Source organism: Crocodylus siamensis, chromosome 3 (genome assembly GCF_052110815.1).
Source record: "Crocodylus siamensis isolate JL-2025a chromosome 3, ASM5211081v1, whole genome shotgun sequence".
NCBI classification, from domain to species: Eukaryota; Metazoa; Chordata; order Crocodylia; family Crocodylidae; genus Crocodylus; species Crocodylus siamensis.
Window position 1 is genome coordinate 183,219,604 of NC_143397.1, and position 15,466 is coordinate 183,235,069.

Sequence of the window (15,466 nt, forward strand, 5' to 3'; positions counted from 1 at the left end):
ACACCACGTGCCAGAGCAGACCCTGCACTCCTGCCACCTCGCCCTGAGTCCCACTGGCCTGGGCTCCAAGCTTAGATTTCCCAGCTACCCACCCACCCCTTCTTGCTATTACTGTTCCTCCCTGCCCACTCCAGCACCGTGTGCCAGAGCAGACCCCAGGCTCCTCCCACGCCACCCTGGGCTCCCGCCGGCTGCCACTCACGCTGACGCCACTGCTTCTCCCCATCCCTACGCTGAGCGCTATAATGAAACACGCTGAGTACTAAGTGAAGCCAGGTAGGTACAGGCAGTCCTCAGACTTACAACACAATTGGTTCCTGAAAACCATGTCTTAAGCCAAAATGTTGTAACTCAGAACCAATTTTCTCATAAGAAACAATGTTATAAATGGGGGATTGGTTTCTGAACCAAGGCCCGATACCCTATTTTCACTAAAGATACCCCAGAATTTTGTACTTGATTAATTATAGGTGAGTAGTATAGCTACATTAATATATTTATATTGTAAATAGCAATCATATTGATTTGAAAGGACTTCTTAGAGGTGACTTTGCTGGACTTTTTGAAAGGCTCTTGGTTGGACTTTTTGAAGGGTTCTTGGCTGGAGTCTTCTCAGGAGTTTTGGCTGCAGATTTTTATGGAGTCTTGTCTGCTTTCTTAAAGAAAGTGTCCAAGGAAGTTTGGACAGATGTTTGCCAGGGAGATGAACGATGCAACAAACTTGTTCGCTGGTGTGGCGTTGCATCGGATCAAAAGTTATAAAGTTGAAACTGATATCATAAAGTTGAAACAGGGTGTCAATTTATGAACGTTGTAATTGTGAAACATAACTCGAAACATTGTAAGTTGAGGACTGCCTGTATTTTTAATTACCGCTATAACAAAACCGTGCTAAGCGAAACCGTGTTAACCGGAGGTTGCCTGTATTCTTAAGACAAATTAGCTGGGAATAGAGCTACTTCTTTTTATGACTGATGTACTTTAGAGATCTCTCAGCAAGTGATATTCCTCATGATCTGGAGAAAAAAAGCTGAAGAATCGTGTCCACACGAGCAGGAGCATGCATTTGCAGCAGAACAAATAGTAGCAGCACATATTTGAGCATGCCCCTGCACACATTGTCCTGCTGTTCCATGTCCTGCAGGGGGGGCTGGCTGGGGCACAGGATGTCTCAGCATGGGGCTAGCCAGCAACTCTGCATTGGAGTCCCCATGCTGAGTCATGCAAAAACAAGGCACCAGGCAACCCAGGGCTGCATACTTCCCTATCTCAAGGCACACTGTGCCCCAGCCTGCTGTTTCACAGCTGGATAGGGTGCAGGGTACCTCAGCATGGGGGCTCTACAATGCGCAGCGGTAGGGGAGCAGGCATCCCTGGGCTACCTGCTCCTCCATCTTCATGCTTGTCCTGGCACATAGCACTTTGGCATGCTTTATGCCCCCTTTTTTTTCAGGGGTTTTATTTGCTACCAGGAAATCCAATTTCCAGGAGTTCATCAATGCTGATAATAAGGTGTCAACTTTTGCAGAAGGCCATGGTAAAAGAGCAAGCCAAGACACCCCTCTGGAGGAATACACAGAAAAAACCAAAGAGGCAGAAGAAAACAAGAAGCCAGAGTCTGAGCGAATGCGTGCTATGGAAGGAGGCATATGTGGTGCTTGCAGTCCTAGATTCCATACTGAAAAACAATGCTACTGCCATGGATAAGGGATTAATGAAAGCCATGGAGAAAAAAATCAATGAATTTGTCCATGACTAATATGAGGCCATGGTCAAGCAGGCTACAATAGACTTTTTCTTTAAGAAACCATGAGAAAGATTATGCAGTTACTGTACACAGTGGTTTCATATAATAAATTCAGTGTACTGCAGTACTATAATTTGGATAATTCAACCTGTTTATTTCAAAGTTGGTATATTTTGGTCCCTGTGTTTTGAATTAATGAGGTTTTACTGTATAAATATCACTTAATCTAAAATGTGGCTCTAAAGCAAAACTGTGAATGACATCATCATTTTTATGCAATAGTAGCTGCAGGTTATTTATGGAAGAGACCTCCCCAAAGAACTGACTGTAATTGATCCGGCCCAATTTTGACAGCCTTTAGTGGGAGTTTAGTGGGAGTTGGAGTTAAGTAAGTGAAGGCAGAATTGCACCGCATATCTCCTGCACTGATTATCATAGGTTATACAGAAGCAAAAATCTGTTGCCATTTACACATGTGTAAATCTGAAGTAACCTCCCTGAGTTACGTGGAGTTGTTCAGAATTTACTGGGTTACAAATGGGGCAGCAATCAGGCCTGCAATTCCAAGAGCTATTTTCAAACCTTTCCAATTGACAGCATACCTCCAGCCTCTGAAAATCCCCAACACTCAGATGTGCTGGCTGATTTTCTTAATTCTCTTTGCCTTTCTTATCACTCACTCAGAGTCAGTTCCCCTTCCAGCCTCTTTCCTGTAAGGTATCCTTTAATTTCTTTTGACAATTTAATCAGTGTATTGACTAGGGAAATTCTAAAACAAAAACAACAGATCACAGACTGGCATTTCTTCCTATTATGTCACTATACAACCAAGCTGCTGTGAATTTTAAAGATTCATGCCCATTTGGGGATCTTGTTCCATCTACTGGATAACTAAGTGAACTCAGGTGTCAATAAGTGCAATTCTGTTCTATCTATTAATGCTTTACTTTTGTACATGCTATCATCTCATCCTTAAGATTAAGCAACAAGGAAGACCCACTCACCTTTTTTGCATTAACTGGTTTTTAAGGACTCAAGCAGGGTGGAAGAGAATCACACATAAACATCCACTTAGGTACCTGATAGGTAGAATATAATTTGACCCTAGGTGTTTCAGGGACAGGTTTGTGCCTGTACTATTTTTTCCATAAGCAGCATGCTTATCCCACTATATATTCTTAATCTGAAGGAGCATCCTGGTTTCTCCTATTATCTGGACATTATATAGAGTTCATAAAATATGCTCTGTTGCCTTTAGTCACTTCATGTTGATGTTAGTAGTGAGAAACTGTAGCTGGGAAAGGGTAAAGTTAATTTTTTTGAAGAATAAGCTCTGATCCTAGATGTTTATTTTTCAGACAGCGGAAGGATGAGCTGGAACAGAGAATGTCTGCTCTCCAGGAAAGCCGGAGAGAGCTGATGGTTCAGTTAGAAGGCCTCATGAAACTACTGAAGGTAAGGTACTCCACTTGTTATTCAAAGAAAATGAAATGCAGGCACACTAAGGAATTGCAGACTCATTCCTTGGAGTCTCAGAACAACAGAAACTTCCTATGCCTGAAGAAGGGTGATTGCACCCAAAAGTTTGCAAAGAACTTTTTTGAAACTACTCAGTTGATTTAATAAAAGATATCACATCTACCCAAAGAATCTTGTCTGTCTAAACAGAAAAAATAAATTGTCATAGTAGTAAATTTCTATTCTTGTTGGATATTTCATCCCTAAAGTTTTTCCTATCCCTGTTCCGTCCTTATTTTCCCCACTCAAATTCATGGGTTTTCAGTATTAGTAAACTGTATAACTTATGCTGAATTCCAGTATTAATATCACAGTGTCATAATCAACCAACTTCTACATGAATTAGGCAACCTTTAATAGTAGTTGACTAAGCACTGCTGAAAAATAATTAAATTCCCTTCAAATAAGCCCCAATGTTGTTTAGCCCTGTCTAGCTAACTTGTGAGAAGCTCTGGCAGTATTGCTGGGTCTTGGATTAATGATCTATGGACCAGCCGTAATTTTTTTTCAAGGTGTGCTCAGTCTGGGGTTTATTTATAGTTTACTCCGCTGAAGACATTGATTACAGAACAGCCCAAATATATAGAGGCAGGCAATAAATAATAAACATAATCAGATATATACCCCGCAGTGGCAATTCTGTTACCATTATATATGGTCCTCACCCTCCCATCCTGGCTGGTGATGCTTTGCTAATTTTCCTTGCTCCTTTGACTTTCCTCCTTTCATTCTTCATTCAATCAGAGGATACCTACTATTTGACTGTAGGCCTTGAGTATGCTGCCTTAACAGTACTTTGTCCTTTCACTAAAAAGGGAAAAACACCTTGTAAAATTCACCAAAATACACATCTAAGCCCTTTCCCAAAGGGTCTCATTTCAAAGAATATATGCATGCTTTTTTTGAGAAAGGCAAGATGGGAAAGAGTGCTGCTTTACCTTTCCTAAGCAACAAAAGGAGCCTCAGCCATTATGTTCTGACACAAGATCCCTATTGTCAAAAATTCAGTGCTGTGGCACTCGTGGCCTCCTCAAAGTAACTGTGCCATTGAAAATTGGTCCTCCCAAAAAGAAAGCAAGTTTCCCCAAAGGGTGAGAAAAGATCACTTGAGCACAAAGGTAAGGGACACATTAGAAGTATATTTTCTTCTTTGATATTGACAAAATCTTATCTGGAAAGGAAAGGATGGAAAAATGGGCTTACAGCATGGATGTCCAGTCTATTGTTGTGTCAGCAATATGGTTGTAAAGGACCAGGTTTTGGCCCAAGGGTCATGTTTTGCCTTGAATCAGGAGAGTGCTGTGCCTGCAGGCATGAGAAATCCCTCCATGTATTGCAGATGCAAAGGAGTAGGTCTATAATAAAAATGGGAAAGATGATAAGCCATTCCAGTGAGAGTATGACCCCATGGTATCTGAAATGCTTCATTGCAGATGATCCAAAGAATAGTGACTGCAAAATTCACACTGGGAAAAAAAAACATGAATTGACTAGCAGTCTGCTTTATTTTGGAAGGTTCAAATGAGTTGCCTATATGGGCATTCTCCACAGGTCAAATGTGGCTCTGATAAAAGCAGAAATAATTCCACTGAAGTGAATAGGCCAATGCTCATGTCTGGCAACTTATATAATTTTTATCTTCCTGGGTTTAATATGCTACATTCTCTGTGCAAGAAAGTTATGCCTGATATGGAACCAGAGAAGCAGAATAGAGGTGGCTTCTAAATAGTGGAGCCAGGCAAGACCTAGTCAAGCTCATACAGCCTGGCCCCAGGACTTGTGGCCCCCAGGCCCTTAGAGTCAGGGATAATCATGGTGCACAGGCATGCTTTTCCCAAAGGTGCTGTAGTGGGGCCAGGAAGTGAGGTGACCCCTGCAAAATCTCTGGGTAGAAAGCTGTACTTTCCTTGCCTCTTTACACTGCTGTGGCATTTCAAAGCAACCACAGAAGAGGCTCTGGTTTGGTATCTTCAGGTGATATCAGTTTAGACTAGGGCTGTCCAGCTGGTTGTTTACAGGCCCTATGCGACCTGTAAAGGGTTAAATTGAGGCCCTCAGGCTCCCATCCAACTGCTGCTCCCCTCATTGCTTCTGCAGCTGAAGGTGGGGGCAGCAGCAGCTGGGTGAGAGCCTGGGGGCTGGGATCCCTAGGCTCCCTCCCCTTCTGGCTTCCCCTTCCCTGTCCCAGGGACTGGGATGGTGCAGTGCAATGCAGCCCACAGTGCTGGAGGAGCCTGCAGCCTGCGGCACCTGAGAGGTGTGATGCAGCAGAGAGAAGTCCACGGCCAGGGAGCTTAGTGTGAGGCAGGGCACCTAGACACATGGTGCAGCCGAGTTGTGAAGCTTTGAGGGTCCCTCAGCCACTTAGAAGTTGAACAGCCCTGATTTAGACCTAACCTTTTACCGTGAGTTTTCATGATTTTTCCCCTTTGGCACTGAACTCCTTGCTAATCTAACTCTGGTGGTCCATTTTTTTTTCTTTAGGAAGAAGAATTGAAACAGGGAGTAAGTTATTTGTCTTGTTATAGGTCTCACTAACTCTTAAATGGGATTGAGAACCTGTGATCTATCATTTTGCTTCTGCTTAAAAGGTGTGCTTATGTCTTGGACTGAGAATAATATGTTGCATTTCTTTCATACATCTTATATGAGGATTTCAAATGAATTTATACAGTTAAACATCACAACACCCTTAGGAGGGAATAATGGCTACAAGAATTTTTTTTCTTGCTGTTTTAAGTGAGGTAATTTTAGGTGTGAAAAGCAATAGCTGTTTAGCAGTCCACAGCATACGACCACCTTGACTAGAGAGTGAAAAACTCCACAACCCCTTGTAGCCATTTAAGACTGCAGGTATCATTTCAGGGAACAGAAGAAAATTATCTGAGTTGGACTTAGCTTAGGGGAATGGGCTTGAAATCCCCACTTGTTCAAAAAGGGCTCAAAGGACTTTTCCTGGCCATAGACGGTCAGGATCTTGTTTTTCACATGTTCTAAAAATAGTATTAGCAGCAGCTTTCCAGTGATCCTGAAGGACAGTCATTTTATTTTCAAAAGCAATGCAGGAGTTTATATTAATAGTGTTGAGTTTTTGGAAGATTTAACTAGTTTGTAGCTCTTTAGCATTAAATGGATCCTGTGAAGTTTTTTAGACCTAATATAAAAATGAGAGGAGTAAGGAGTATCTTAATGTAACAAAAACCACATTGGTCCCTAGTTTCACAAAAAGAAGTCAATGCTCAGTAGAATTAACAATCTTCCCATGACTGGAAATGTTCCCTAGGCACCATTTCAGTTTGTTACTAACAGTTCTGAGATGGAGCATGAATCTGTTGCAGCAAAACACTTCATGGTTATATTCCAGAGGGTAAGACCTGCTAAACACCACCTCTGAGTGAGTCTTTTTTTCTTTTTTCTGTCTAATAACATTAATAGTTTTCTTCAAAAAAAAAAGATCATATAGAATAGTCTCTTTGCTACCTGGAGTAAAAACATGATATTCTACAACTGTAATATTTAGGGCCTTTTAATACAAAATCAACTTTCAGAATGGCAGGTGCTCACAGTAAAAATTATTTTTTTCTACCTGCCCTCTAAATTTCCATGAAATATTCCCCACTAATCCCTCAAATATGCTGGTTCGTGGTTCTTTTGGGGGCATAAGGCTATTTTCATCCCCAGGGGAAATTTCTAATGCTTATGTAGTTTCAATTTCTTTACATCCATAAGAATTTGTTCTCTCAGAAGAGTAACATGGTCGTCACATATGTACTGTTTTTCTAGCCGTAGTATAATAACATGACAACATTAAAATCCAGGGCTGACTTTCCCAAGATGTGAGCTAGTTTCAACTCCAGTAGAGGGAGCAATGGACTAAAGATCCAATATAACCAGTCTTCAAGCGTATTATACTTATGCACTAGCTAATGTAAATCCTGTCCCAGTTTAACAAGGGATAATTTAAAATGCTTACAACTTTGATGTAAGTGCAATGAGTTAAATGGAGCTGATGAATTTCTCATAAAAAGCAGCTGGACACTGACAGCTACAGTCAGTTAACAACTGAAAGCTGAAGCCTGCTATGTCCCAGCAGTGGTTGTGGCAGGTTCCCTCAACTGCTCTGCTAGCATGCGTGCATCCTGATCTGGTTGGGCTAACAAGAGCTGAGAGTGGATTAGTCCTGGGTCTCCCTGTTGAGACTACCAATAAGCAAGTAATAGTCTTGGGACACAGCAGTTTTCTCCTAGGATATATAAAACCACTTTGTACTCAAGTCATGAAGCTCATTTCCTATGAGTGTCATTGGCCACTAAATATAAATAACTGTCCAGTGGTAACAACATTCTGTTGCCAGAGACCTGGGCTGAAATTGTTCTAGCAAAATAAAATACATATATCAAAAAAGAATTGGGGACTCTTAAGCCATCCAGTCCCCGAATTGCAGCCCATTTCAATTTTCTTTTGATTGTATTATATGGGTAAGATTGGACAAAAATGAAAAAAAACAAAAATTTTATCTGTGTAATGCACAGAAAAAAGCAAATGGCTAAGTTTTTATGCCCTACCAAAGGTCTTGTTCAGAAAATGAAAGTTAGAGTTAACAGTGCATTATTTCCCAAACACATTTAATAAATATAGTCACTGTAGTACGTTCAGAGAAGAAATGCGTAGGAACATCTGTTTCAGGACAAGCCACATGACAGTCATAGAATTTGATAGTTCCTAGATGTCTGATTTATTGGACAATATTTGCATATACAGACATTTCCTCATCTTTCCACATAGTTCTTGCTGTCTTTCTGTTTTTCATTATCATCTCAGTGAGTGGTAAAAGGAAACAGGAAAAAAATAAATACAGCAGGGAACTGTGGGCACCATGGTCTCCTCTGCCAAAATCTGTTTAGTGCAGGAGTAGTCATCAGGGAGGCATTTGCAGCTCTGCAGCATCCTGCCTGGTCTATCCTAGAATGGCCTCTATAGACATAGAACAACATCAGAGTTTGAAACACTGCCAGCTGGTAACAGTCTCCAGAACGTCGTTTTTGCCAAAATATTGCTTGGCAGAAGTTTCGGCTGGCCAGATCCAGCTACGTTGAGTCCTTTTCATTGCTAGAAGGATATAAAAGAGCCAAAACACAGGAGAGCATCTGGTCCTATGTATTCAGCATTTCCTTCACTGTCATTTAAATATCCTAAAACATTTTCAAAAACAAATTGTTAAAATATAAGCTAGTCATTCTCTAGTTAGGAGTGTTTCTCTCGCGCGTAAAGGTAACTTACACTTACAGAGTCCTGCCAGTCAGGTCGTTCTAATAAGAGGGCCCTCAAAAAACAAAACAACCCACCCCCTATTCCCAACCCAAATCTGCTCTATCAGTTGCAGTTAACTGGTAATAACTGCTTTTCTTCTTATCAGCAAAGACATATAGTAGATAGGCACAGTCAGGGACAAAAATTCAGAGGAAGAATAAATAGATATAGATCTTGAGAGAGTAAACTAAACCAATCTGATAAAGCACTGTTTTTGCCTGTTTTTGCGTGTGGGTATCAATTCCTTTTCTTTGAGTCACTAGAGCAGTCAAGAGAAGTGGCACTGAAAAGTTAAGGAATCCATCTTTACTGTAAACAAGCTAGCACGTGTGCACTAGTTGCTGTTTTAACAGTCCTCATAGGGCTGTCACAGGTTGCAGCCAAATACAAATTCCCAAATCATTCTAAATAGCCTGTGTTTTGGTTTGGTTTCTGTTTTCTTTTGACATATATCCTCAGGGATTTCAATGCATTGAAAGAAGAGTGCATTAATTCTTTGCATCCTCAGCCTCATTCACCCAGATCCATTTTTTAAAAGTACTGTGAGGTTTTTTCTAAAGTATGCTTGAATTTCAGTTAAGTGATACTAACTGTAAGATACTAACAGCATGACATTGTATATGACTAGTGTTAAAACTTTTTAACTTCCAGCAGGTGATCCCATAACAGGAATTTAAATAGCCTATCTGAACAGCGCATTGGGAGTGCCTGAGCCTATCCTGCAGTGTGAACAATGTGATAGTGTATGATTTAATAGTAGCTTAACTTACTCTGTAGCCAAAAAGTAAAAATACAAATGTATACTATTTGTTGGGAATATAAGCTTTTATTTCACTAATAGGTTGCATGTACATTATAAAGCTTTCTTGCATGAATGAGGCTTGAAAGGGAGGGTGGGGTGTTACTAGGCAGAGGTCAGAGGATAAAAGGCACAGGAGTATAAAATGCCCAAACATGAAAGCAAGCATGGAAATATTTCACTCCAGGAAAAGCTTCAGTTCCTTTCTCAGACTCAGTTTCCTTACTATCAACTTCTTTTTACTTCTTGCAGCCTGGAGGAGCTATCTTGTCAAGCATTCATGTGAGGATTGCCAATATTCTTACAGGGTTGGGGGTCAGAAAAAGCCCCAAACATAATATTTTTGGTCCTTAAATCTTGTTTTCTTTAAATTTGCTTATCCCACCCAGCTTCGGGACAAGGTCCTGACCTCCTCAGCCTCTTTCTGTGTACTATATCTTTACTGAGAAATGGCTGGATGTTTCCTAGCTAAGTAGTTGGGTGAACAAGTTTCCCTCAGGAGATGTAATATTACCTCGCTGTTCTGCAAACTGCATGGAACCAGATGAGGTTTAACACAGTTGAATGAGGAATGGACATAGATGTCAACAGCAAATGTTTGCTCATTGCAGAAACCTTCTTAACCACTTATTCTTATTTTCTAGACTCAAGGAGCAGGCTCACCTCGTTCTTCACCCAGTCACACTATCAGCCGACCAATTCCTATGCCTATCAGGTCTGCATCTGCCTGCTCCACCCCAACCCATACACCTCAGGATTCTCTGACAGGAGTAGGAGGAGATGTGCAGGAGGCTTTTGCTCAAAGTAAGTTGCACTGTTATACAGAGACTGTATTTCAGTGTCTTTAATTTTTGTTTGGTTAATGTTTAAAAATGAAAATGTGTCCTAGAGTTCTCTTCTGGGACACAGAATCAGTGAGCAGAGCTGATGTCATCATCATTGGCAATTTAAGGACAGTCTCTCCCACAGCTCAGTGATGGGTCTTGAAGTGACTTAAGAGTCCAATCCTTGAACCACAGACCCATCCATAGAAGTTGCAGGTCTTTCCACAGGGGAAGGTAGTCCTTAGGCCAGGATTTCTCACCTTTCCCTTCCTCCACTCTCTCTTCCCTCCTTCAAGGGCAAGGTGCTTTAACTCGAAATGGGCAGCCACTTGGTTGAGGTTGCAGCTCCATTGGAGCTGGTCAGCAGCCTACTCCTCCCTTGTCTTAACACTGGCATCTGCTTTCTTGAGGTATGCCTTCAATATGTCCTTGTAGGATTTATGCCTGCCACCATGAGATTTCAGGCCATTACTAACCTGGAAGTAGAGCACTTGTTTTGGGAGTCAAGAATGAGGCATCCATACACAATGTCTGGTCCACTGAAGTTGGTGCTTGAAGATCACTGACTCTCAAAACAACCAGGTGCACAGTGGATCCTGTGCTGGATCTCTTTTATTAATGTTTGCTCTCTGAGAGAGGTGGCTACTGAGGTAGGGGAAGTGCTTGACTTGCCTCCAAAATCTTTCCCTCAATAGTAATTTGGGGAGTAGGGGTCACATTTGTGGCCTGAGGCAGGCTGATAGAATACTTTAGTCTGCTTGATGTTGAGAGAGAGGCTCAGAGTTCAGTAGGCTTCTCTGAAAACACCCAGTACAGTGTCCTTTCCAGAAGGAAGGTGGTCCTTAATGAAAACCAAGGTGACAGTCAAAAAAATGGACAGCAGAGTTGGGGCTTTACCCCAGTTCAGGGTCAAGCCTGAACTTGAGTCCCAGAGCTGCTTAACCCCAGTTCAGATGACAAATGGATCTGTCTCTCAGCCACTACATAAAACAGTCAGAGTCATCTGGTTGTGGAGAAACCTCAAGACCTTGATGTCCTTTTCTGGACACCCAAATCTGGCTGGTACTTTCTACACTGTGATTCCAACAGGACTTCCTCAACAGGAGGTAGAAGATGGTTCAGTAGTTTCCACACACTGATTTATCTCCTTTCTTGAAGATAGTCATGATGTTGGCATTCCTCAGATCCCCAGGAATCTCTTTGTTTCAAATGCATGGAATAAATTTGTGGAGTCTCAGGACCAGTTCCTTACCATCAGCTTTATAGATGTAAGCAGGTATGCCATCCAGCTTAGTGGCTTTGTTGTTTTTGGTTTCCTTGTTTGCACACCAGACGTCTTATAAGATTGATTGGGCTGGTAAGGGGTCCCTTTTCAGGATGTCAGGGGATGGATTCAATGGTGGTATCCACTAGGCCTCTGCAGATAGGGAAGTATTTGATTCGGATTTGGCTTATTCAGAGGACAGTGATTCGATTCGGTGATTTGAATCACTGTCCCCATTTGATTCAGCTGAATCAGAATCAGAGATTCGACAATGATTTGGCACTGATTCGGAGATTTGGAACAGCCAGGGACAGGCAGGCACAGTCAGGTGGCTGCAGGTTCTCCCACAGTTCCACCAGCTGTGCCTGCCTCTCCCCATGTGGGGAAACCCATGGGAGAAACCCTAATGGCTGCCCTGCCCAGTCCAATTCCCCACCAGGCCCTAGCCTCCCAGCACTTAAAAAAAGCCCCGCATTCACCAGCAGCAGCAGGGGCTCTGGGGTCTCCTGGCAGAGCCCCCCCACATAGCCCCCACTCCCAGATCACCCCCCCTCACCCAGCCTAGCCCCGATGGGCCCTGTCACCCGGCTCCAGCAGTCCAGGAACGAAAACAAACAAGCAAACAAAAAAAAATGCACTCATCGGCAGTAGCAGCAGCAGTGTGAGCTCTGGGGCCACGTGGCAGAACCTCCTTGCACATCCCCCACTCCCTGATCTCTTCCCCTGCCCAGCCCCACCCGGCCCCAGCATCCTGACAATTTTTTTTTAAAAGCTCCACCACACTCACTGGCTCTGGCAGCGGTGATCAGGACCTCTGGAGGCTCGTGGAAGAGCCCCCCACACAGCATAGGGCAGTGGGGAACAGCATGGATCTCCCCCCCCCACCATCTGGCACCCACACAGCAGCTGCCCCCGGTGCAAGTGCAACACAGCTCAGCAGGGCACTACACACAGTTTGGGAGCTGGGGCCACTGGCGCTGCGTGGTGCTGAGCTCCAGCTGATGTGGAGCTGCCCAGCTCCCCCCAGACAGTGTGTGGTGCTCTGCTGAGCCATGCCACATGCACGCCATGGGGCGGCTGCCATGCAGGTGCCATGTGGAGGGGCAATTCCTACTACCTCCCACTGCCCCATGCTGCGCAGGGGATTCTGCCATGAGTGTTCAGAAGCCCTGATCCCCACTGCTGCATCCAGTGAGTGTAGGGCTTTTTTCCTTTAATAGTCAGGATGCTGGGGCCGGGCAGGGCAGCCATTGGGGCAGGGCTGGATGGGAGGGGCGAGATAGGAGAGCAGGGGCTGTGCAGGGGGGCTCTGCCACATGGCCCAAAAGCCCCCCCATCCACTGCTACTGCCGGTGAGCATGGTTTTTTCTCTCTCTTTTTTTTTTTTTTCAAGTGCTGTGAGGCTGGGGCCGGGCAGGAGATGGGGCCGGGCAGGAAATGGCGCCAGGCAGGACAGCCCTGGGGAGACCCTACAGCCACCCAGCTGTGCCTGCCTCTCCCCAGCCTATCCTTATCTCCGTATCAATTCAGAGGCTTTGGATTCAATTTGGACCTTTTAATGGGTCTCTGATTCGATTTGGAGATTCAAATTTGGAGATTCGGCTGCTGAATTGGGCCAAATCTCCTCTAAATAGAATTGGCGACCCAAGCTTTGCACACCCCTACTATCCGCCACATTGGATTCAAGGGTCAGGATTAGCCCAAAGTGTTCTTTCTATCTAGGCTGGATAGATTCATTGTCTTTGAGGAGCCTTGAGCCATCCTGAAATCACAGGAAAGTAGGACCATGAGGAAGAGAAAGGCTCATTCTGCTTGGCAGAATTGCACCCCTGTCTCAACCCAGGTTCAAGACAACCATCAGGCTGTCACCACATGCATGCAGATTTGTGTCTGGAGATTGCCAGATTCACTAGTTTTGTCTCCAAAAAACCTCTGGAGGTTGGTACAGAAGAGTATGTTGTTTCCTGTGGTAGAAACCTGCCTGTGACTTTGTTTAAAGTAAGGAAGCTGGTGCACGGAAACAGCAACCATATGATCTTGACAAGGTGGACATTTGAGCCCAGTGGCAAGAGAGAACCGTAGACTACAAGAGACCTCCATCTTGCTGCAGCCTTCTGTCTTTACAGCTGTTTAAATCCTGACATCTTCTGACTGATCTGCCACTGAGAACTTGAGGTTTGGACTGTAGTTTGTCTGAAACCTCCCCTCAGGCCTGTTTATCATGGGTAATCCTGCCAGGAGTAAGAGACTGGGCGACATAGCTCTGAGGGTCATTGGGATACACTGGCCTCTCCGCCACAACAAGGTCTCAGTCCATGAAGAGGATCTGATGTCAGATGGCTGCAGTATTAACATGTCAACCTCCCTCCCAGAAGAAAGACTTGTTCCTGGTCATTGCAAGCTGGATAGATAGGTTTTGTGTTGTTGAGTGGTTGTTCTCAGGGGAAAAGCAGACTGAAGAAGTAGTGCAGATTTTTGCATTCTCATGGTGTTTATTAAAGCATTGTTATGGGATGCCCTGTACTTTACCTATTTATTTGTCAAATTACAAAAAGTTGGAAGATCATCCAAGCCTGATCATTTTGAATTTCTAAGATTACAGATTAAGTGACTGTCTGAATATAGAAGTAAATCACCTGCAACTTTCATTAACTTCAGTGAGAGTTGTATCCATGTATTTGACTAACACATTGAGCATTATTCAATCAAGATTTTTCCATAGGAAAACCATATGTTCATTGCAGTCCAGCTAGAGTAGGGATGGACAAAATATGGCCCACAGGCCATATCTCACCAGCCAGTTGATTCTGTCTGGCCCATGGATAAGTTTTGGGTAGATGTATATCATGTTTGTTACCATGTTAATAATTTGTTATTTTGATTAAGTGTGGCAACGACATGAAGAATGGAGAACTGATGCTTGCATGTGGCCCTTCTGACTGCTGTGCCCGCACTTGTCCACCAGAGGGCAGTGGGGCCCAAAGCTTTCCCCTTGCCCTTGCCCACAGAAAGGCAGCAGAGCTCTGGGTATGGCCTGCTGCAGCCATGTGCAATGGCAAAGAGAGCAGTGGTATCAGTCCAGGGGCCTTTTGTACATGGGCAGAATTAGCAAAACAGCCCAAAAATGTCCCACAGAGAAATGTGTGGCAACCCTGCCTGGTCCCGTCCCCAAGCTCCCATGAGCTCTGCGGACAGTAGGTGGGCACAGACCACTCCTCTGTGGAGCCAGTGACAACAGGACACTGCTCCGCACTGTCTGCCCCGACCCTGCTACTTGCCTTGTGCCCATGTGGATTTGCTGCTTTTGGGGAGTCCACAGTGACTGTGCTGTGCTCTAGGTGGCTGCGGCCATGGCATAGCCCAACACCGCCTGGTCTCAGTGCACAGCGGGGTGTGAAGTGTGGCCTACACCAAGTCGATGGCAGTGCAGCCAGAGGGGAAGGTGTGGGGGCCATGGGCAGGACCTGGCACTGGGCACCACCACAGCACAAGGAGGACACAGTTGCATGGAGACTGTAGCAACATGGCTGTGTGTTGTGACTTGGGAAATGTTTTGTGGAAATATTTATGAAAATATAACATTTGGAAAATTGTGTGGTAATTTGGGAACTTTTCTGGAATTGTGTGTGGAAATGTGATGTGCAGAAAACTGGTCATGGCACTAGTAGTATAACATTTATACTGTAAATGCCATAATTTTTAAGTATAGCTGTTGTTAAACACTATTAATTTTACATGTGCAGCCACCAAAACTCATTAAGTGGCCCTCCAGCCCAAATAATTACCTACACTGAGCTAGAGGATTATTTTCTCACCCATGTTACCAGGTTTCTGTATTTTCTGTGAGAAAACGAAAAGACCGACATAGACATCAACCATTTGTTCAAAAGCAATTTCCCGAAGAGCTTAGAGAAAGCAAGACAATTTAGTGGACCCATTAAAGTTGCTATAAATAATACTTGGATTGCCTCAAGCAAATGCTTTTACATACACACAAGTGTTTT

At 43.7% G+C, this 15,466-nt stretch overlaps 1 protein-coding gene across 9 annotated transcripts in view; it reads left to right on the top strand.

Moving 5' to 3' along the window:
• DTNA (dystrobrevin alpha) overlaps positions 1-15,466 on the top strand; it is a 360,592-nt gene that overhangs the window by 324,711 nt on the left and 20,415 nt on the right. For 4 of the 9 annotated variants that reach the window (XM_090039917.1, XM_090039916.1, XM_090039918.1 and 1 more), the window contains 4 exons: positions 3,106-3,202; positions 5,750-5,770; positions 9,627-9,656; positions 10,019-10,178. In XM_090039917.1, the coding sequence (XP_089896043.1) occupies positions 3,106-3,202; positions 5,750-5,770; positions 9,627-9,656; positions 10,019-10,178 (308 nt within the window). The remainder of the gene's footprint in view (positions 1-3,105; positions 3,203-5,749; positions 5,771-9,626; positions 9,657-10,018; positions 10,179-15,466) is intronic. The other 5 variants (XM_090039921.1, XM_090039915.1, XM_090039923.1 and 2 more) reach the window with 2 other exon arrangements.